This window comes from Phyllostomus hastatus, unplaced genomic scaffold (genome assembly GCF_019186645.2).
Source record: "Phyllostomus hastatus isolate PE091 unplaced genomic scaffold, TTU_PhHast_1.1 phas_scaffold_78, whole genome shotgun sequence".
NCBI classification, from domain to species: Eukaryota; Metazoa; Chordata; class Mammalia; order Chiroptera; family Phyllostomidae; genus Phyllostomus; species Phyllostomus hastatus.
In genome coordinates this window covers 58,951,479-58,976,002 of record NW_025334041.1, presented here as the reverse complement: position 1 = coordinate 58,976,002, position 24,524 = coordinate 58,951,479, and the positions used below count along the sequence as shown (strand labels likewise).

Genomic DNA, 24,524 nt, shown 5'->3' with positions numbered 1-24,524 from the left:
AGGCCTCTCCTTCCCTTTGCTGTTGTTTAGTGCTGATGGATGGGCTGAGACTGGGATCAAATTTCTTCAGAGATTCTGGAGCAGACATTCATCTGTCTCCACATTGATCATGAGCCATTTTGTCTCACTTTGTAGAGAAGCTGGGCTGCGAGCAGGAAGGGTAGGGCCTGTTGTTCTGCGGTGTGACTGCCGCTCCCCACAGAGTGCTGAGGAAGGCATGGTGAGGAGTGTCACTTTTTCCAGGTAACTTGTGCTGTGTACACATCAGCAGTGAGGCTGGGCATGTGTGGGTACCTGTCCTCTCATTACTTGGTTATCCTGTTCCTCCGTCATGGTAACTTCTCACCCCCAATCATCTTGCTCCTCCTTCCTGGTCTCTCCCCCAAAGGAGGAGAGCCCCTTTCTTATCCAGTCAGAGGTGCCCACATGTAGAATTTGGGCTTTCTGGCACACTGGGTGCATTTCCATAGTCAGTGTCATGGATACCTCTCTAGCCACTGTTCACCCAATCACAGGCTGAGTCTCCCCCTCAGGCTTGTTTCTGCAGCTGCCTACCCAAGACACCATAGAGATAATTTTTTTAAAAAATTAAAAGTGTCTTCTGTATTTTTATCTGTAATAAAAACAATCTGTGTTCATATTTGAAAAAAAAATATGGAGGAACAAGCAAAGAAAGTAACATTACTCAATAATCTAGCCACCTAGAATGGTTTATAGTCTTCCAGGTGTCTTTAATGAACGTATTTTATATATGTGTATTGTTAGCTCTCCATATCCATATGTTTTGCATCTGTGAATTCAACTAACACAGATCAAAAATACTCAGGGAAAAAAATCCCAGAAAGTTTGAAAAAGCGACACTGAACTCACCATGTGCCAAGCACTACGCTAAATCCATGTGAATGAACTGATGTGTAGGAACACAGTGCTGTAGCCTATATGCAGATACAGGTTCTATGCAAATCCTACACTATTTCATAGAAGGGACTTGAATGTCCACAGATTTTGGTATCCATGGGGATCCTGGAACCAATCCTCCATGGATACTGAGGAATGACCATTTACACATATGCTTTTTATTAAGAAAATAAGTGCTGAGTCAGTTCATATAGGGCTGCCTTTTCATTCCAGTGATAGACTGTTTCCTTTGGTGGCAGAAGAGTTGCTATAGTGTTTAAACTGTTGCTAAATAAGTGATAACTGTTAATATAAGGGACAGTTGGAGAAGTGTATAGTCCTAAATCCAATAAGAATTAAAAACATTAACTAGTGGTTAAAGGCATAACTGGGCCCTTGCTGCTTCCCCTGCCTTCTGGGAACCTGTCTGCAATGGGCTGGCAGCAGTTCTGGGAGGGACCCATAGCCCCACTGAGGGAACGCTGACCAAAACCACAGGTGCCCTGATACTGGCTGGTGAGTGACGAGAACCCTCAGAAGGTGTTGGTTCTCTTATCCCTGATGTCCCTGCTGTCAGAGGCCTGGGCAGTAGCTTGGCCCTGGGTGAGCTGTGCTTGTCCATCTTGCACATCATGAACACTGCAGTCTCATGCTGGCTGCTGTTGGCTCCTTAATAATTGTTAGCATTACTTAATCATAATGGCATCTTCTCATGAGATTTACACATTGGTGCTCAGTAATTTCTTGTTGAGTTAATGCATGGAAAACTGTGTATTTGTACATACATGTAAGTATATATGTATACACATAAACACATCAGACACTTCCTGTTGCTAGGGAATACAATTTATGAAGACCATAATAATAAAAGTGTTTCTAGTATGTGTTTCTAGTTCTTTTCTTCATATAAGGTTATTCTTAGAAAAGCTATGTTCTTTCTTTTTTGTTTTTTGACAGAAATGAAGTCCTTTTTGTTGTATGTAGTCTCAAAATATTTCATGTCCTTCAACAAATGAGACCCTACTGAGGTTCTCCGACAGGGCGGGTGCCCTTCCTATGTTTACACTATCCTGGTAATCAACTCTCTTGAAAAATTACTTTTAAATCATTAGATGCTGTAACTGATCTCACCTCACATCCTGGTTACTATGGTAATCTGGTAGAGGAGTCCATGGGCAAATGTTGCCTAGTGACGGAGGAGATAGAACGGGACCTGCATCGTTCCTTACCAGAGCACCCTGCCTTCCAAAACGAAACTGGAATTGCTGCTTTGAGGAGAGTTCTGACGGCCTATGCCCACCGGAACCCCAAAATTGGGTACTGCCAGGTGAGGTGTGTGCTAAGGAGAGGAATCCTCTAGTCCACATCCCGTGTTGACCACTTAGGCCTCAGGGTCTGTGATTTCTGGCCATCTGGTACCAAGGACAGTTGTGTGAGGCTACAGGCTTGGTTCCTTTCCCTAAACAATTCATCAAATGAGGCCAAAGGAAGTTACCTTCATAGTGTCAGACAGCCTGATCATTTAAGATTAGAAAGCTTTCCCGGGGCCTAAGAAGAGCATCACATGTGCTCAGTCTACAGTGGAGGAGGTGCTGTTTTCATGCATCTGCAGGCTTCCACTGGTGGGTGGCGAGGATAAAGCTGCTATGGAACTCTGTCTTTCCAGACCTCTAGGACTTAATAGGGATTGTTTTTTAAATAGCAGTGCTATTTGGGGAGGAAAAAGATGTTTGGGGCAGGTCGCTTCCTTCAGGAAACATGAGGGGTTGAGGTAAGATGTCCTCTGAACAGTTCCTGAGGACTCAGGAAGTTTGTTTAGTTTACTCAGGGATGTGGAAACCAAGCACAAAATAAACACCAGCAACAAACAACAAAAATCCCCCAGCCTAAGACTGAATTAGAGAAGATTCTAACATTTAAAAATACAAGATTTCACACTTTGAAGAAGCAAAATCATGACATGTGTGTATGTGTGTATCTGTTGGAACATAAACACAGAAAATGGATGGATTTAATCTGAGCCTGAGGTGTGCACCACAGCTCAATCCAGCATTGCTAGATGGGGGCAGTAATGGAGTGGTCGTTGACTGCTCAGCCTGGTATCTATACCTTGTGAGGACCAGGTTGATAGGACACATGGTAAATCCCACTGCATGAAGGTCAATGTGGTTGGGGTACCCTGATCTTGATTTTCATAGGTCATTTGGACTTCTGTGTTTTTTAACTTCTCTGTGTTCCTGTGTGGTCTAGTCAGTAACTGTTCCTCCTCTGTGAACCCTGAGCAGTCCATGAACATCCTCACCTCTGTCTTGCTGCTGTATGCCAAGGAGGAGGAAGCCTTCTGGTTGCTAGTTGCTGTGTGTGAGCGGATGCTTCCTGACTACTTCAATCACCGAGTCATTGGAGCACAAGTGGACCAGTCTGTGTTTGAGGAGCTTGTTAAGGAGCACCTACCTGAGCTGGCGGAGCACCTGAACGATCCATCAGCCCTGGCGTCCATCTCGCTCTCGTGGTTCTTGACTCTGTTCCTCAGCATTATGCCCCTGGAGAGTGCAGTGAACATTGTAGATTGCTTCTTCTATGATGGGATCAAAGCCATCTTCCAGCTGGGGCTAGCCGTGTTGGATGCCTGTGCCAAAGACCTCTGCAGCAGCAGGGATGATGGCCAGGCCTTGATGGTCCTCAGCAGGTGAGCTCTGGTGCTGTCTTTGGCTGACTGGGGAATGGAGTGGGCACCAGCTGCAACTCTGTGAGGTGGACTATAGGAGGAGGCAGCAGCAGGTGCCCAGGGGAGCTGTTACTGGAAGGTTTCCTTCCACTCTGCTGTTTGTCACCCTGTAGGTCTCTCCAGAGCCTGTCCCTCAGGTGGCACTGTCAACTGCGTGTGCTTGAAGAGTGCCATCTTCCCTCATCCTCTCTACCAAGTAAGGGAGTCCAGGAAGAGAGGGTTATCAATGGTTTTCTCTGAGGAAACTGAAATGTCTTGAGTGTAGATGGACTTCTAGTGGTCTTGAGTAGGGGGAGGCAAGCACTGGGAATTGTTGGCTTCAGAAAGCCAACTGAAGGTTTCAGACATTTTGTGTGTTCGGCCTGGTGTGTCTCACTAGGCTGAGGACTGGAACCCAGGCCTCTTACAGCTGAGGGTAAATTAGCTGAGAAAGGTTCCCTTTTAGAATGTTGTGATTTACTTCACTGGAGAGTCACAGATCCCTGAAAACCTACTGGTGGAGCCCAGATTGACAAGTCTGGTTTTATGGAAGCCTTCCTATTGTTTGGAGACAAATGAGCTATGTTTGAAAGTGCTATGACAAATGACCTATATGTAACATGTGTCATAGCCCCTGTGACCCAATGAGGGTAAGCCTGTGCTTTAATGCTGAGTGGTATGTTCAGGTTTTTGGATCACATTAAGAATGAGGACAGCCCTGGACCCCCAGTTGGCAGCCATCACACATTTTTCTCTGACGACCAGGAGCCCTATCCTGTGACTGACATTGCTGACCTGATCCGGGACTCCTATGAGGTAACTGATCCCTGTCCCATCTCCACCCACCCAGTGGAAGCTTGCTGGGGAGATGGGCTTGAGGGAGGTTTCCAAGGCTGCCTCTTGTGTCCTGTGTATACAGAAGGGATTCTGTGAGTGCATGCTTCCTTGTTTCCCTGCAGAAATTTGGAGACCAGTCTGTGGAACAGATTGAGCGCATGCGCTATAGGCACAGGATCAGGGTCCTCCAAGGCCATGAAGACACCACAAAGCAGAATGTGGTGAGTAGAGGCCTCCTTAACATGGTGGCTCAAGACAGGTACTGACCTGTGATGTCCCTGTTGGTCTCTAATATAAGAATGCCAGGGGTTTTTGGTATGTTGAATTAAAAACTTAATAGAGGTGACATGGTATAGCAAGAGCATAAGTTTCAGCGTCAGACACATTGTGAGCCTCAGGTTCCCCAGTTGAGGATAATAATACCCACGGTGTGGGATTAAAGGAGGTAGGATATAGAAAATGCCCAGCACACATGGTCTACAGTGTTAGTTGTTTTTCAGGAGGAAGTTATTGCCCAAACTGTCTTTGCTAGTGTTGAACTTCCATTAGAACTTACAAGTGTTTCTGGAAGCCCCAGTGTGTGAATCAGAAAGGTAAGGATAAACTCCTGTGAAAGTTCCCATAAGGTGATCTTTGTGTCAGAAAGAAGCAGACCCTGATCCTTCAGAGATGGAAGTTGGTGCTAGCACCTTGTGTCCCACACTTGCAGGAAGAGCCCCTCATGTCTCTGACCCTCCAGATGTAGACAAGATCTCACTCCATTCCTGTTTTTTCTTTCCTCAAGCTCCGTGTTGTCAACCCAGAAGTCTCATTTCTCCTGGAAGACCTTGAGGAACTCTATGACTTATTCAAGGTATGAAAGTCTGGGAAGATGAGGGAGTGCCAGGCCCAAACCATTGTTTTCAGCCTGCCCATGGTGATGTATGGAAGCCAGAGGGTTTTGCCATGTGCTTCTCTGAGGCAGCAATGCATGGAGCTCCCCATCTGCCAGCCTTGACTGCTGCAAGCCTACATACCAGTGCTGCTGCTGTTCTGCACTAAATTCCCAGTCTATGTTAGATGGAACAGTGACCCTATTGAAACTATCACTTCATATACTTTTTAATTACTTATAATTCAACCCACAATACACATTCACGTATATTTAAAAAAATATTTTATTTATTTATTTTTAGAGAGAGGGGAAGGGAGGGAGAAAGAGAGGGAGAGAAACATCAATGTGTGGTTGCCCCTCAAGCACTCCCTACTGGGGACTTGGCCTGCAGTCCAGGCATGTGCCCTGACTGGGAGTTGAATCAACGACCCTTTAGTTCTTAGGCCAGCACTCAATTCACCGAGCCACACCAGCCAGGGCAATACATACACATATTTTTATGTTTGTATGGCTGGTATGCATGCTATTTCATATTGTATTTTCCCTTGATGCTATTCTTAACATTATTCACTGTTGCCACATAGTCTTATTTTAAATAACTTTATATTCTTTCTTACTGGTAATAATATACTAAACCATATTTCTACTATTTGCATTTTAAAAAATATTTTATTGTTTATGCTATTATAGCTGTCCCAATTTTCCCCCTTTGCCCCCCCCTCCTAGCCTGTCCCCCATTTCCATAGTCAATCTCCACACTGTTGTCCGTGTCCATGGGTGGTACATATATGTTCTTTGACTAATCCCTTCACTTTCTTTCATTCAGTCCTCACCTCCTTCCTCCCCTCTTACAGCTGTCAGTCTGTTCCATGATTCTGGTTCTCTTTTGCTCATTAAATTATTTTGTTCATTAGATTCCTCTTATTAAGTGAGATCATATGGTATTTCTGTTTCAACAACTGGCTTATTATTTAGGTATTTAGGTAGATTCCCAGGTCTTGCCACTCAACTCATGCTGCAAAGGATGTTTTCAAGTGCCTTGCTAGAAATTTTCATGCTCGAAACAGCAAATAAAAATGGGGAAGAGACTCGGACACATTGATTCTCTGCTGACACCCCAGCAGTGAAGGGAGGTTGCCATGATAGAAAACAAGTCCAGCTTTGGAGTCTGGACTCCAAACTCTTCCTGGTGGGAACTCTGAGCTGCTGTCAAATGTGAATCTAGATTGTCAGGATAATTGGCATAGTGATAAGCAGCACTTCAGGGACTTTTAAGCAGAGTCTTAGCGGTTGTCTGAACCCTGGTGCACTGGTCGTGGCACATTGTCTGCAGTCACTGAAATGGGTTGTTGGTGTTTAGATTCCTGACACTTCTCATTCATAATAAGCAGGATGTGTTGTGAGAACTCCTCACACACCTGTCTCCTGTAGACGTCACCTATTTTCAAGTTTTATAGTTTCCTCCATTGTATGAAGAAAAAATACAAAGTGAAAGGTTACTTAGTGTCCCAACGCTTCTGACTTTCTGGAAGGAAAAATACAGAATACTAGAAACATAAAAACAGGTAAATGAATGTGTTGTTTAACATATAAAGTCTTTCATTTATTTGGGGTTAACTGTTCTCAATTTGAGAGAATAAGAGACATCACAAATTTGAATTTATATAATTTAAAAGATTGCTTTGCCCTGGCTGGCATAGCTTAGTGGATTGAGCGCGGGCTGTGAACCAAAGCATCGCTGGTTCAATTCCCAGTCAGGGCACATGCCTAGGTTGCAGGCCAGGTCCCCAATGGGGGCTGCATGAGAGGCAACCACACATCGATGTTTCTCTCTCTCTTTCTCCCTCCCTTCACATATCTAAAAATAAATAAAATCTTTAAAAGATTGCTTTAAATTTATAATAAAAGATAAATTTCATTAAGTACTAACCATGTCATCTTTAAAATAGTTTTTTTCTATATTTTATTTATTTAATTTTTTAGAGAGAGGGATAGGGAGGCTGAAAGGAGGGGAGAAACATCAATATGTGAGAGAAGGTTGCCTTTTGAATGCCCCCAGTGGGGTACCTGGCCTGCAACCCACACATGTGCCCTGACTGGGAATTGAACCAGCAACCTTTAGGTTCACAGGCTGGTGCTCAGTCCACTGAGTCACACCAGCCAGGGAATAATACAAAGAGTTTTTAAATAAGATAGTTAGGGCTGTTTCTTATTTCCTATTTCTATGATTCTTGAGAATGATGTGGTTGTTACTTAATGAAATTTATTTTCATATTTGTAGTTAATCTCATAAGTCTTTCATTTTTGTAGGTGTCACTACAAATATAAGCTTAAAAACTACAAATACAAGATAACTTTCAAAACTTACCTCCAAAGGAAATTCCAGTAAAATAGTGTCATCATCATGGTGTCTTATTCTGGTGTACAACCTAAGTGCCTCCTTTATGAACCCTCCCCAGCATCTTCCTTCCAGACTCAAGTCAGCATCATGTCCTCTATGACAAGCCCTCTCAGACTTTCCTTTCTCCCCATCCTCCTGACCTTCTCTAAATTTCCTTGGCTTCCATAGTTGGACTTCTTGTATTTTAATACTTAAGTACTGTTGGGTATAATGTCCTCTAGTTGGATTTTACATGCACCTCTTGTCTTTTGAATAGAAATATCATTTTGTCAAGGGAAAGGTCCATGGAGACATACTTTGTTTTATAAATATGTGATAGGTTCTTAATAAGGAGTCCATTCCTTTTATTGGATCCTTCACTAAGCCTGGAGTGTACAGATGTGACCTTTTTCCCTATTAACAAGAAATAGTTCTTGATCATTATCTTTACATACTGTTACCTATTAAAGATGAATAATGTGGTTGGTACTTAATCTATTTTTATTGTTAATTTAAAGCAATCTTTTTTATCCTTTAATGCAGTTCTTTTATTTCCTTTCATTTTATCAAGATATAATTAATTGATATATAACACTGTATAAGTTTAAGGTGTATAGCATAATGACTTGACTTACATTATATTGTGAAATGATCACTAAGGTAAGTTTAATTAACATCCATCTTATACAGATACAAAAAGAAAAAAGAAAAAAACGTTGTTTTCCTTGTGATGAGAAGTTTTGTACCTATTCTCTTAGCAACTTTCAAATATACCATGCAGCAGTGTTCAGACAGTCATCATGTTGTACACCACATCCCCAGTATTCACTCATCTCATAACTGAAAGTTTGTACTGTTTTATTACCTTCATCTAATTCTCCCACCGACCCCTCTCTGGTACCCACAAATATGACCTCTTTTTCTATGAATTTGTGGTTTTTTGTTTTGTTTTTTAGATTCCAAATATAAGTGAGATAATAGAGTATTTGTCTTTCTCTATCTGACTTATTTCACTTAGCATAATACCCTCTAGGTCCATCCATGTTGTAAAACAAGTGTTTAAATTACATAAATTCAGATTTGTGACATCTATTTCCCATTCTCTCAAATTGAGAATAGCTTCATTAATCTTATCTCTCCAAGTAAGATGCAAACAGTCTGACACATAGTCAAAACCATAGACTATTCCTAGAAACACCGGGACCTGAACTGAGCTCTGTGGATTCCGTCAACCTGCTCTTCTTCATGATCAGCTACATTCATTCACTGCTGCTGTATTATTAAGCCCTAGAGAACATTTGCTTTTTTAAATATCATTTTCTTACCATCGTATTCTAATGAAGACTTTTTATTTTCAAAATTTAATTAAAAATGAAAAACAAAGAAAATGAAATTATACTTACTCTTACCATTAAAAAAAGAAAAAGTAAACTTTTAAGCAAAAATGAAAGGATCTTACCCTATGTGCACCTACAATCTTATCTTGTACAGGTAATTACTGTTCACAAGTGACACGTTTCTTTCCTGATTTTTTTCTCTGTAGACACACACACCCACACACGCATTTTCCACAGAAAAGTGAGATTGTCCTACAAATAATGGCCTGCTGTTTTTTCTAGATCAATAGCTACAGCTCTTCTCTCATTTTTTATGGCTGCACAATTTTATTGTTGGGCAGAACCATAATTTATTTAACATTTACCTGTCCATGGGCACTGATGTTGTTCCCAGTTTTTTGCTGCTGTATAAACAGTACTGTGCTCGGTGAATGTCCTTGTGCCCCATCAAGATGTCAGTCCTGCTGTTTTTGTAGGATGGGTTCCTTAGGGACGCACAAGTCTGGTTTTAGTCAATACTGTTCAAGTGTTTTTGATTTTTCAAATTTCAGTTTCATTGATGATGTCTAAGAGTGGTCATTTCCTACACTCCACACCCACCCAGCATTTAATATTGGATCTTTAACATTTAATATTTAACATGTATTAAATATCCAATATTTATAACATTTAATATTAGTATTTAAAGATATTAAAGTTAATACTAAAGATTTATTAACATTTAATAAAATGTTAATATTGGATCTTAACACTTAATATGGATCTTTAAAATTTTTTCTAGTCTTTAGAAAATTGTATTAAAATTAAATTTGTTTACTCATGAGTGAGGTTGAGTACCATATCAGAATTTTAGTGGCTAATTGTATGCTTTTTTCTGTCACCTCTTCTCATCCATTGCTTATTTTTATTTTTATTTTATTTTGTTATTTTTTTTTGTAGGATTCTATGCAAACTAGTTGGATAGTCCTTGGCCTATATAACTGTTTTCTTCTGGGCAGGATTATTTGGGCCTTTAGTATCACAGATGCACAGATATACATGGAAATTCATAGTGTGTCGTGGGTTTTCAGGAACAGAAATTAATTAGACTTTCATGGTAGTTTTCACAATTCTGAAAATACTACTTAAAAGAACATGCCTGTAATGAATATGACAATAAAGTCATAAATGGCATTTTGGGTTCTATCCAGAATGGTATGTGCCCTTGAGTACTAGAGCATTGGTAGAGGGCATTGGAATTGTGAAGAATCTGCAGTCATTGGGATCCATTTCAGTGAGCTGAGATATCCCAAGGTTACTTAGTACAGGTGTACAGGATGTATTCTAAAGAGGTTCAGCCAATCCTCAGTGACAGGGCCAGTTTTGTTTGCTTTAGCTTTTAGTCTATTACCAAGACTTTTCAAATTGCACTTGATTTTTACTTTTAATTCTTTGAATTGTTAATATATTCACATGGTTTAAGGTTCAGAACATACAAAGAAGGATGCAGTAAAAAGTCTTGCTTCCACATTTGAGTCTCTCTCCCATTTTTTCTCCTGACAGGTAACCAACATTCCTAGTTTCTTTTGTATCCGATAGCTTTGGCTAGTACTTTTTGATTTTCAGATAAGAAAATAGATTAAAAATTGTATGTTGTCTATATTTAAAACTATGGCAGCTGAACTGCATATTTAAAAATGGTTAGAATGGTAAATTTTGTTATATGTATTTGCTACAATGAAAAAATTTTAATAAAAAAACATCAAAATTACATATTCATATAGTAACAAGGAACACTTACATGTCTGGTTAGAGTGGTGAAATAGTAACTTATTTTTGTGTGTGTTACAATGTTGCTTATGCCATACAATAGATGATAATTTTAGAAGGCAAAGTAAGCCATGAGAGGTCATGTTAGCCTTGGCTGTCAAGTGTGCTGCCATCTCTCACAGGTCCCTTTTTTCCTCTTGTTTTAAGAGAGAATATATGATGAGCTGTTACTGGGAGCGGTACAGGCCCATGGCCTCTCACCATGACCCCAGCAGACCCTACGCAGAGCAGTACCGCATAGACACCAGGCAGTTTGCACAACTGTTTCAGCTTGTCTCGCCATGGACCTGTGGGACCCACACGGAGATCCTCGCTGAAAGGACTTTCAGGCTTCTGGATGAAAACATGGACAATCTTATTGAATTCAGAGCATTTGTGAGCTGTCTTGGTATGACTCCATACTTTACTGCAGCGAGTTGATTTGGGATGTGAATCTGTGAACATAATACAAGGTGGATTGTGTAGCAAGCAGCTACAAATGATGAAATGTTTTTGTGATTAGCCTCACATGAGTTTGTGATTTTAAAAATTACTCTGTAGCCCTGGCCGGGTGGCTCTGTTGGGTGGAGCACTGTTCCATACACCAAAAGGTTGTGGGTTCCATCCCTGGTCAAGGCATGGACGAGAAGCAACTGATGGATGTTTCTCTCTCATGTTGATGTCTCTCTCTCTCTCTTTCTCTCTCCCCCACTTCCTCCCTCTCCTACCTCTCTCTAAAATCAACGAACATATCCTATGGTGAGAATTTTTTAAAAAATCATTCTGCAGGTTCCTCTCATGACTGGTTTTATGATTTCTTAAGGAGAAAGGGACTCAGGCTCTTAATACACAAGGTCATTGACCTTTTTCTCTTTGGTTCCCAGGGTGTGATAGTAGCTTGTTAGAAGCCACATTCCTAAAGCTTACACATAGAATTAAAATCTGTCAAAAGGTATGAGGCCAGACAAAATTCATGAGGTTACCTTGTAGCTCAACAGTCACCAATCACCAGTTTTTTTCACATTTTCATTGCAAACATAGTGTGTGTCTGGGGTAAGGGAAGAGGAAGTATTGCACCCACGAGTGTTGACCTTTTTCTCTCCTCAGTGAGTTTGTGTCATGACACATGTACTTTAACTATTTGCATGTATTCAATCTCACTCTTTGTTTTTTTTGCAGATATTATGTATAATGGAGAAATGAATGAGAAAATTAAACTGTTATATAAACTTCATATTCCTCCAGGTAAGAAATAATGAGTAGAAAAATTAGGCTCTATTCTGCCTTGACTGCTTTGTGTACAATACTGAAGTTCTTTTTATTTATTTGATTTTTTACTTTGTTTTTTTCTCTTTTTATTGTATTTTATTGATTATGGAATTATAGTGTCTGAATTTTACCTCCTGTGCCCCCCTCCACCCAGCACCCCCCACTCCCTCAGGCAATCCCCACACCATTGTTCATGTCCATGGGTCATGCATATAAGATCTTTGGGTTCTCCATTTCCTATACTGTACTTACATACCCATGACTATTCTGTAACTATCTATTTGTACTTCTTAATCCCCTAACCATCTCACCCATTCCCCTACACACCCCTCCCATCTGGCAACCATGAAAATGTTCTCAGTATCCATAATTCTGTCTCTTTTTTTTTCTTTCCTTCATAGCATACAAATTTTTAAAATATATTTTATTGATTATACTATTACAGTTGTCCCATTTTCCCCTTTATTCCCCTCTGCCCTGCACATCCCTTTCCACCCACATCCCCCCACACACACCCCTTAGTTTATGTCCATGAGTTGTACATATACGTTCCTTGGCTTCTCCATTTCCTGCACTATTCTTAACCTCCCCCTGTCTATTTTCTACCTACCATTTATGCTGCTTATTCCCTGTACCTTTCCCCCCATTCCCTCTCCCTTTCCCTGCTGATAACCCTCCATGTGATCTCCATTTCTGTCATTCTGTTCTTATTCTAGTTGTTTGCTTAATTGGTTTTTGGTTTTGGTTTTTTAAGATTCAGTTGTTGATAGTCGTGAGTTTGTTGTCATTTTACTGTTTGTATTTTTGATCTTCTTTTTCTTAGATAAGTCCCTTTTACATTTTATACAATAAGGGCTTGGTGATGATGAACTCCTTTAGCTTTACCTCATCTGGGAAGCACTTTATCTGCCCTCCCATTCTAAATGATAGCTTTGCTGGATAGAGTCATCTTGGATGTAGGTCCTTGCCTTTCATGACTTTGAAAACTTCTTTCCAGTCCCTTCTTGCCTGTAAGGTTTCTTTTGAGAAATCAGCTGAGAGTCTTATAAGAACTCCTTTGTAGGTAACTGTCTCTTTTTCTCTTGTTAAACTTCTCTCCTTATCTTTAATCTTGGCTAATGTAATTATGATGTGTCTTGGTGTGTGCTTCCTTGGGTCCAACTTGTTTAGGACTCTCTGAGCTTCCTAGACTTCTTGGAAGACTATTTCCTTTGCCAGATTAGGAAAGTTATCCTTCCCTAATAAGATTTCAATTTCTTACTCTTCCTCTTCTCCTTCTGACACCCCTATGATTTGGATGTTGGAAAATTTAAAGTTTTCCTGGAGGTTCCTGAGCCTTTCCTTATTTTTTTGAATTCTTGCTTTTTCATTTTGTTCTGGTTGAATGTTTATTTCTTCCTTCTGCTCCAAACTGTTGATTTGAGTTCCGGTTTCCTTCCCTTCACTGTTGGTTCCCTTTATTTCACTTTTCACAGCCTTCACATTTTTCTCTATTTTGCAACCATACTCAACCAGTTCTGTGAGCATCCTCATTACCAGTGTTTTGAACTCTTCATTTGATAGGTTGGCTATCTCTTCATTGCTTAGTTGTATTTTTTCCAGAGCTTTGATCTGTTCTTTCATTTGGGCCATTTTTTTTTTTTTTGTCTCAGCTCACTTGTTATGTAGAAAGGGGCAGAGCCTTAGGTGTTCACCAGGATGGGGCAACCCACAGTGCTGTGTTGTGATGCTGTATGTGGGAGAGGGGTCTGAGAGGGAACAATGCCTGTTGTTCAGCTCTCTCTGCCAGCTTTCAGTCACTTCTGCTGCTACCCACAATCAAATTGGGCCCTCCTGGTGCTGATTCCCTGGTGGGTGGTTTTGTGTATGTTGTAGGACTCTGTGGATGTCTCCCAATAAACTCTCCTGTGAGGCTGGGTGTTTCTCCTGCCTCCTCAACCCCCATAGGTTTTTTCAGTAATAGTCTTTGAGGCTCTATTTCCCTGCACTGGAACCCAGGCTAGCATGGTCTGTCTTGCTCCCCAGGTGTTCCTCCTGGTTTATCTGCACACAAATATGGGACCACCCACTCTGCCAGCTATCACCTTGCACGGTTGGTCAGCTGCCGCCAGCTTTCTGCCCCTCTTATTGTTCTGGATGAATGTTTCTTCTTTAACTGCTTGATTGTGAGACTTCCTTAGAGTTAGATTTTCTGTCAGTTCTGGTTGTTTTTTGTTTTTAAATTTGTCATTGACCTTCTTTTGGTTGTGTGAGGAGGCACAGTGTATCCACCTATGTCTCCATCTTGGCCGGAAATTCTGAAGTTCCTTTCAAATTTCAGACTTGAAACCACAGATGTTTCTGGTTTAGGGTTCCTGATGACATTTTAAGCACTGTGTTGTATGGCCTATGGCAGTGGTTGCCAAACTTAAGGGTATAGCATAGTCATCTGGAGAACTTGTTAACACAGGTTACTGGGCCCACCCTAGTTTCTCAACTCACTAGATCTGAGGACCACACTTTATGAACCATTGGCCTGTAGAATGTATGAGAAACCAGACCCTGGTGGCCTTAACAGATGGCTGTTTTACTCTACTATTTTTGAAGGACCATTTCATTTTTCCAACATGTAAGACCTTGCTCCTTCAAATTGAATCAGTGGTAACTGAGAACATAGGAAACAGTTTTGAAACCTATGGATATACCTTAAGTTATTCAGTGGACCTTTGAAATTGATAGAGGCGGATTAGGAATCCAGAGGGTCTCTGGACCTCAGTGCCATGGTTCCGGTGCTGGATGGGGCAGCTTCTGATAGAAGTTCCCCCTGAGAGTGCCTGGGGAAGCTGTTGGGCTTTAGGTTTCTAGGGCCATCAGAACCTGGTGGCTTTTACAATGAACACCTGTACAAAAGTTTAAAATGAAAGTGACTATCATTAGTGGGCTTTCTGGGTACAGTTTCTGAATCAGCCATTACTGAGTTGGTATATAATACATTATGCACGTTATCTCCAGGGAGCAGTCTATAGCAGCCACACACAGCTGCTCCTCCACTGTTCCAATCACTCATTATTACTCTAGTGCAAATTGTTTAGCATCAGTGAAGTTCTTTGCCTTTTATGCCAGTATATGGTAATTTGCCCTTATTTTTCCACAAATGTTTTCCTACTAACATAGAAGACATGCATAATTATTCCTTTATTGTCATTATCACCTTTTCATAATCATTACCTATTATATCTAGTATATTGCTAAATAGAACATGGTTGATTTTATTTTTTTCAATTATTTTATCTTGAATTTAAATAACTTTATTTTGGAATAATTTTAGATTTATAGTAAAGCTACAAAGATTGTATAGATAGTTGTCATTCTTGATATATCTTTAAATTTATTACTGGTTTTTGATATTATCATTTGAAATTGGTGTTTGATTAATATAACTTCATATTGAATTATTTGGTTCCAAATTACAAGTTTATTTCTAAAAAATATTTTAATTATATTCATTAAAGGCATTTGTAGACCTTTATGGATTCAGAAATCATTTTTTCAAAAACTTTCTGAACATATATGATTGTAATGTTTATAGTGTATGATGGAATTTAAGTTGTTAAATGGAAGTTAAGACTTGATATGTTATTTTGTTTGCCTATATTTAACATTTGAAGTTTTATGCAGTTTTTTTAAAAAGTCTTAATGTAGACCCTAAAACCTGTATTTAAGCACATCAATTTACCAAGGCTGTGAAGATCCACAATGCATTTAGGTATTTTCATTTAAATAGGTTTAATTTTAACAAATATGTACTTTCTACCAATAATGAACAACTTTTTGATTAAAGGTGGGATAAACATGCTAGTTGGAAAAGAAGTTTTAACTCATTAATTAGGAAATATGTTGAGGATTACAAGTTTGAACTTGTGTGCCCAAAGAGGAATGCTTTATTTGCCTGATGGGAGGCAGGGTACCAGACAGGGTACATGAGCACCTGGCCTATCTGCAGACTGGTTGAAATTTGGAGAGGGCCCTAGAGGATGCAGAGGACTTTTGTGAGCTTGCTTAAGTTATCTGATGCAACACAGGAAGCAAGGAAGTGCTAGGCCTAGGGCTGGACCTCACAGTTCTGGAAGTGCTCACTTTGTTGGCTCCATGGTGACTGCAACACTATTTAGCACAGGAAATAGAAAAGAAATACTCCAGATGATTTGATACCATATCAGGTGACATAGGGATGAACAGTATTCCTGAAGATTATTAAATCAGGAGTTTTCATAGCAGATTGATAAATGTACAGGTATTGATCATTTTGCATAATTACACTAATTGGACTTCCAGAAGACAGTTTCCTGGAAGAATATTAGCTTCATCATCAAGAAGCATCAAAACAAGCTACTGAGAATGATATGTTGGCAATGGTAAACAAACACAAAGTAGTGAGGTGTTGGAGGCTTTCCGTAAGATGGTATGCTAAGATCAGAGCTCATATCACAAGTTCCTCCTGGCAGATTAGCTTTCCAAAATATTTCCCTGCTTGTCTGGATCTACATCAGATGAACCTGCAAATGTTGAATCTAATAAAATTTGAGCAGCTCATCTTCATGTTCAGCTTTATGTGAAGAAGTAGAAATTTCTTCTTGAGTACCAAAGTCCATTTGCTGTCCATTTGCTGAGGAAGGGTTTAGTCAAGAAGTTCAGTTAAAAGGAAAAATCTTATGAGTGATTCCAACTTGTAATTTGGTTGAAGATAGTTATTTTAAAAAGACTTAAAATGTTGAAAACCTGAATGAACTTAATCAAAAACTAAAAGAATGCATGAAAATATATTAACATGTACTGATACAGCATGGATTCAAAGCAAAAAGTCAACTTAGAAAAGAATAAGGTTATACTTCATTAATGATGGTCAGTGTTATTATTTGTATCCTCCTGAAACATAATTATAGGCTAATACTGCAATATCTGTATTTTAGTGAAGAAAAGCTTTGTTTTGAAATACTTGATATGGAAAAAATATTGATTGGATTAAAAATATAGTTACAGTGGCCAAAAATTTTTCAACATTACATTTGTCAGGAAGAGAGAAGCTGATTGATGTACAGAATGACTGACCACATATTTGAAGTAAAAATTATTTAAACCATTCAAATTCTCAGAATGACAAGAAAGGAGTCCATCAAGTAGAGAAAAAAGCCATTTGCCTCCACCTTCTTGTGATAGTGACAGTTTGTTTTGAAGAGATCATTATTTCAAAGTCCTAGTCAGGAATTGTATGTAGCCATTTCAATATTATTAGTATGAAAACAAATATTAAAAAGTCCTGAGCATGCTAAGATTTCAGTACCATTTATTCCATTTTGTTACTTGACAAAATCTATTTTGTTCCATTGCCCACGATAAAAGAATGTACTTTGGAAATTTAAGTTCATTTACTTAGAATGGATCCACTTTCCAAACCCATGCAGTACAATTAGAAATACACAAGATCTTTGCTTGACGTTGCTTTGTCAAGAGTACCAACAGATAGGATGGTAGGTATTAATACACACACACACACACACAATCATAGATTTCATGGAATGTTCACTGTGGATGAAAACCTTAGCAGTATTGCAGAATGGGATATTATGTGTTTGAAATTAACATCAACAAGACCAAAGATATAGAGCATGTGATGACTAATGTTTGCCTAAGAGTAGTTTGGCACTCAGATTATACCCACCATATTGGTTCTCTTTGGTCGACCTTTTATGTTTATACTGAGAAACAATACTGGGGATAAACTATAATCTTCTGCTTTTAAGAATGTGCCAATATGTCAAAATATCCACTGGCAACCAATAAAACTAAAAAATCACTACACTGCTCTAAGGACCAAGTTGTTGGGAATGACCCAAGAGACATTACATGAAGAAAACTCACCAAATGAGGTGGAAACAGGTGAGCTAAATGATGACTCCATCCATAAGAACTTCCTTCAGAGAAATATAAACTGTGTGAAAATTCAGTTGAAGGAAATAACGATTTTAAAAACAGATGACCTACTGAGGAAACTTGCCAAGGTCAAATCACAGGATACAAAAACGACAGTTCCCATTCTGGTCTAACAATTTAAGCTGTATTGATACCAGCCAGGTCAGAAATGATACCAAGTACACTGATTTGGTGATGGGCAGCTTAGGCTAGATAGGAGAGTTGTTTTTCGGATTGGGATCAAGACTTGAAAATGCCACTTGAAGTGAAAACTGCAGAATACAAACCTTAAAAACCTTTTGTGAAATTAAACATTGCATTGAACTTTTTAAAAGAAAAGTGAGGTGCTGAAGATCCCTGGTATTATCCAAGTTGTCAGGAAGCCACTAAGAAATTGGATTTATGATCTCAGCATGCAGTACTCACTATATCTGAAGGGCTTTTTTTTACAGTAGATATCTAACACATAAGTTGGATACTTTAGTTGATTTTCATATCAGTGATTGAGTTATATTGTAATTCTTAATCCAAATGCAAGTCCTATAATTTGATTGCTTTTTCCAACCACTGTTGAAGGGTAGGAGGAGGACACTGTATTGCTTTTGAAAGAAGAAAATATGATGGAGGATGGTATTATTTTGATGATTATAGTATCTTAATTGAATTGGAAGGCTAAATTGTGCTGAAAACAGTATGTTTAAGAGATAAGGGAATTTCAGATAACCAAATGTAAATTATTCATCAGATTTTAACTTGTGCAGTCCTTGAAATGAGACACAATGAAAACTTTAATAGTTTCTTAATTCATTTATAGTCTTGAATTATGATATTATATATATAAGAACATAAAACTAAGATTACATTTAGTTCAAATCGCCCATTTTGAAAGGCTAAAAGTACATTTGAAGACTATATGTAAACTCAGTCTTTACTATTTTCCTGAATGCATTGTATCCTGTTTCTGATCATAGATAGATGAGTTTTCTTCAGTGAACTCTGAGGCTTCTCGTGTTCCCTGATGTCCAGCCCCAGTCATGGTGTTTTCTGTGTGCCAGGACTGGAAAGAGGCTGGAAAGCATTGCTTTGTGGTTGGTTGGCGTTTCCAGTTCCTTGTCACTGTTGATACTTTATGTGCCTCCTTTCTGGACACTCACCCACTGCTTGAACTAATTGTTCTGCTCTATGCTTCTATGACGTGTACATGTTGGTTCTTCTATTAGAGTGACTTGTGGGCATGTTTCTTCTGTTTGATACACCAAGGTTTTTGAGGACAGGGATCCAGTGCCCTATTGACATCTCAGTGGCTCTTATCTAGGAAATCCACTTCCATCATGGCTGCCCCAAGTACCATCCAGTGTTTGTAATTTTCCACTTACTCAGTTTCTGAGTGGCTTCTCACATTTGCCACTTTGTAGAATGTGTTTTCAGCAAGCTGGGGAAAAGAATGACTGAATATCTTTATTGTAGGAAAAAAAAAAAGATCCGGAAAATAACTGAAACCTACCTTCCAAGAAAAGAGAGTAGCTTACCAAGGCTTTGGTGCCATCTTGTGGGAATTTATTCAGTCACAACTGAATTTTGCCTTTGATTTATTCTCAGTTGAATGGCTTTGACCTTTTTAAAATGAGGATCCTTTGTCTGTAATCCCCTTTATAATTATTTTTGTGAGCTTTATTTATTTTTAGAAAGGGGGAAGGGAAGGAGAAAGAGAGGGAAACATCGATGTGGGAGAGAAATATTGATCAGTTGCCTCTTGCATGTCCCCAACCGGGGATCTGGCCTGCAACTCAGGTATGTGCCCTGACCTGGAATCAAACCAGTGACTTTCTGATGATGCCCAACCCACTGATCAGGGCTATATTTGTAAGTGTTATTGATCTACAATTCACATACTTCATAATTCACTTCAAGTATACAATCCAAAGCTTCTAGTATATTCAGCTAAGCAACCATCATGATGATGTTAGAACCTTTTTGTTACCCCCTTAAAAAAGCCCAAACCTTTTAGCATTGCCCCCCTCCCCCTCTACCCATTTCTCCCTGCTTTCTGTTCCATAGATTTGCCTTGTCTGGATACTTTGTATAAAGGGAATCATGCAATATATGTGCTGTTTTTTGGCTGCCTTCACAGTTCATCCATGTTGTAGCACGTATCAGTGTTGCATTCCTATTTATGGCTGAATCTGATACACCAATTATTGTCGGTCATGCCATAATTTATCTGCTCACCAACTAATGAACAGTTGGATTTGTTTCCAACTTCTTAGCTTTTAGGAACAATGCTGCTACATCCATTTGTGTACAAGTTTTTTGAGTTGACATGTTCTCATTTTCTTTTTGTATACCTAGTGGAGTTTCTGGGTTGAATAGTAATTTAACTTTTTTGAGGAACTTCCAGGCTATTTTCCAAAATGGCTGTAACATTTTATATTTCCACCAGCAGTGTATTAGGGTTCTGATATAATTGTATTTTTGTGCATTTCAAAATGTGTAATAAAGTGCTTTGAATACAGGAAAGTGCTTCCCAATTTTTGTTAGAAAGTATGTAATATAGCACAATGTGCCTACTATAGAAAAATAACATGAAAAGTTTAGAACAAATTACATATTATCCCACCCAAAGATATGGTGTTTATTTGTAAAATTTATGAGTATAGTATACACATACATATATTTAAACAAAATGGATTTTACTTTACACATTTTTCTAGACCAGGTCTTGTGAATTGGTGTATCATTAATTACAACAGTACGTATACATACATCCAGAAAAGAGTACTACTCTGTTATGTAAGATATTTTCTTTACTCTAGTATCCAGACAGTGCTTTCTGTATACCTGGGTTCACAGACCCTGCAAAGGCTGGTTCCCACAGGTTGGGGGCTGCTAACTTACTTAACCTTTAGTTTTCTTACCTAAAAAATTTTGGTTTTAGTCAAGATAACATAATTTGTTCAACTTAATCTTTTTTTAAGCACTCACTGAAAATGATCGAGACAGCCAGTCACCATTAAAGAATCCTCTGTTGTCGAAGTCAAGACCCCTGGTTTTTGGGAAATCAAATGGCACGTACCTCTCTTCATTGATACCTTCAATATGGCATACCACTGCTGTTTTCAGGAGCAAGACTTTGCGGCTCTTCTTAGACTCACCTATGCCCTTCCTCCAGAGAAGAAACACTGAGCCTGATGCTTTCAAAGGCCAGAAACCTTGAGTTGTAGTGTACTGCTGACTGCCCCTCAACCCTACCATGTTTACTCCTCTTGTAGTAAGCAAGAGATGTGACCTAGCTGCCATTCTCCATTTGTGATCAGTTGTAAAACACTGTTCCTCCTATGTCATCTATGTCCCTCAGTTTGGAATTCCTCCACCTTGCACTACCCCCTTTTATGTTTTTTTGCTTTTATTATATTTAGACTAACACATACATTGTTTCCTGTGCCTCAGGTGATGCAGCTGATTATCAGAAACAGCTAAAACAGATGATTAAGGATTTAGCCAAAGAAAAAGATGAAACTGAGACTGAATTGCCCCAAATGAGCCAGGTATGGACTTTATTCTGTGTAAAGAATTAACTGTCTTGCCAAATGATTTGTTTAGAAATAAGTTTGGTAATTCAGTTGGGGCTCTTTTACCTCCAAAGCCATTATTAAAGGATCTTGTAACTTTTGGGGGGAAATCTTTAAAAATGTGACCCATTCAGATATTCAGAGCTCTTCAAAACAGACTGTCTTTGAAGAATTTTTCTATCAAATTCATTACCCAGAGTGTGATGATTTATTCCATAGAGTGATAGCATTTGGTGGCACTGTGGATATACCATAGTTTTCTCCCCTTAAAATTGGTCAATGCTTAAAAGCATTGATTACATGACAGTACTTGTCTCCTAAAGCCTTTCTGTAATCTCCAGAACAGGTTTCTGTGCCACATTTAAGCACCATATGATGGTGGTAGGTTATTCACAGTCCTTTATTACAGGACCTAAGCCTTTTTGGTGCTAATGTGTGCTGTGAGCCTTCAAGAGGGGACATTTAGCATGCAGTTTCTCAAGTCTTGTTTTGACCTCAAGTATATTTTGGGATTCTGGTGTCCTGACATATTGACGAGTGTTGCTCTACTCTGGGGAGTTCCTTTCACATTTTCCTTCTACTCCATAGTTAGTTACACGTCAATACTGCATGTCAGTCATACTTCGATTTTAAAAAAAACTAGTTAAATCTCATCACCCAGAGCTGTAAGCATTACCATTCTGATATATATATCAACTTTTTACTACAAACAAAAATGGCTCCATCAATATTTGAAGTCATTTCAAAACAATCATGGATATTTCTCTCAGATCATTAAATATCTATTCAATTAGCAGTTCTCAGCCATTTTCTTATTTCTAGAATTGTGTAGCTAAATCTCACATGAAGCATCTCTTATCACATTACATAGTCTCAATTTGGGCAGGAGTGTATAATTTCAGAAGCATCAGTCATCACTGTCCTTCATTTTTACCACCTTTAGTTGCTGCATGGTAGTCCCACCAGAGGAACAAGCCATTATTTTAGTCATATTTAAGTTGCTTCCAACTTTTTCCTGTAATAACCCTTAAACATCCCTGTAAACAAAGTTCTGCATAGCTTTTGGATGCACTGCTTGCTTGAAGTTGACTTGCTGGGTTAAAGGATGTATACACATCTTTACATTGGGATGGGTAAGTTTGTTTTTTTTCTATAAGATGGCTCTAGTAGAACTTAGTTGCCTTTAACTTCATATGAAACAATTTTGTTAGATTGCATTGTGACAGCTGTCCCATCAGCATACATTAGAAAAAGAAACTTATCAGAATGTCCCTTCAGGCTTCAGCATACATTAGAAAAAGAAACGTATCAAAATTGGTGAATTCTTAAATAGCCACTTTAATGTTACAGATGGAAGAAAATACACATTTTCAGGTATTATGCTTTATTATTTCAAGAAAGGTAAAAATACAACTGAAATGCAATAAAAGATTTGTTCATTGCATGGAGAAGGTGCTATGACTGATCGAACTTGTCAAGTGGTTTGTTTAGTGCTGGAGATTTCTTGCTGGACAATGCTCCACAGCTGGGTAAAGCAGTTGAAGTGGACAGTGATAAAATTGAGAATCAGCATTATACCATGTGGGAAATTGCTGAGATACTTGAAATATCCAAATCAGTAGTTATTGATGAAAATGAAAAATGTGTGTTTACAGAAAAAACTAAGTGGACTTTTTGGGCAACTCAATACAATAGCACATTTAGAAGTATACTATTTGTATAGACAAACACTATACAAAGCATCCATACTCCTTAGAAGTATAGCATACTTCTAAGTGTGCTGAAATTCTCTGGAGTTAAAGGGCAGATACTACCTTTCTCATATTCTGCTTTCAAAAGTACTGTGTAGTTTTCTCTAAGTACTAAAGTTGTTGTTGTTTTTTTTTTTTTTGAAAGCATACTTCTATCCTGGTTATGCTGCTATATACCATATATTTTTTTTCCCAGAGAGAATTTATCCAGTTCTGTAAAACTTTGTACAGTATGTTCCGGGAAGACCCAGAAGAAAACAATTTGTACCAAGCCATCGCCACAGTAACCACTCTGCTGCTGCAGATCGGGGAAGTGGGGCACGGAGGTAGCAGCTCTGGAAGCTGCTCTCAGGACGGTGGGGAGAAGCCACAGGCTTCAGTTCCTTCTCTGGAGCAGGACTCTGTATTTGCAGACACTGACCCTGGGACAGCTTCCCAGGATGCCCAGACATTTCCGGAAGAGGTAGAAGGGGACTGGACAGTCTCCCTTGAGCATATCTTAGCTTCACTTTTGACTGAACAATCATTAGTAAACTTTTTTGAAAAGCCACTGGACATTAAATCCAAACTTGGAAATGCCAAGATCAATCAGTACAGTCTCAAAACTTTTGAAATGAGCAGCCAATCACATCCTGAAATCAAGCAAGACAGCAGTTTGCCGAGACGAGTCTGCCATAACAAAGCAAGCACCACAAAGCAAGTTTCGTGGGTTGTCAGCCCATAAATCCAGGTTTCAGGCTCATTCAGAGTATATCCCACAAGCTGGGTCAACCTGACAGCCCCAGCTGTGGCCAGGGTAATTTATGTAACCCTCAAACATTTATTTCTATTTGTTCTTAAAAGAATTACCAGTCTTATGAGATTTGCTGAAATGGGCATTTGTGCTGTGATTTTGTTCTCAGAACAAAAAAGTCCAATGTATCATGCTAACCCAGAGACAAATGCCCAAGCTTCTATTTTTCACTTAGATAATGGGAGGTCTAGAATCAAGTTCACTTCCAAATCTAAGAGCCACTGTGCAATTGCATGTTTTTGCACAAACTTTGTTTCAATGCTGGTAATTGAAACCATTTTAATATATTTGGTTGTATTCACTTGTCCTTGCAAAAATGTATACTTTCAATGTTGGCCTCCAGATTTTTAAATAAATTTTTGTATTGACTTTG

The 24,524-nt window shown here is 39.0% G+C and overlaps 1 protein-coding gene across 7 annotated transcripts in view; it reads left to right on the top strand.

The window, feature by feature from the left end:
- The window catches only part of TBC1D8 (TBC1 domain family member 8), a 119,602-nt gene extending 95,078 nt beyond the window's left edge, over positions 1-24,524 (top strand). For 6 of the 7 annotated variants that reach the window (XM_045827681.1, XM_045827682.1, XM_045827677.1 and 3 more), the window contains 10 exons: positions 2,010-2,224; positions 3,183-3,586; positions 4,291-4,420; positions 4,564-4,662; positions 5,226-5,294; positions 10,989-11,229; positions 12,000-12,065; positions 21,014-21,103; positions 21,486-21,583; positions 23,555-24,524. In XM_045827681.1, coding sequence (XP_045683637.1) covers positions 2,010-2,224; positions 3,183-3,586; positions 4,291-4,420; positions 4,564-4,662; positions 5,226-5,294; positions 10,989-11,229; positions 12,000-12,065; positions 21,014-21,103; positions 21,486-21,583; positions 23,555-24,082 — 1,940 coding nt within the window. In that variant the 3' untranslated portion in view covers positions 24,083-24,524. The remainder of the gene's footprint in view (positions 1-2,009; positions 2,225-3,182; positions 3,587-4,290; positions 4,421-4,563; positions 4,663-5,225; positions 5,295-10,988; positions 11,230-11,999; positions 12,066-21,013; positions 21,104-21,485; positions 21,584-23,554) is intronic. The other variant, XM_045827679.1, reaches the window with a different exon arrangement.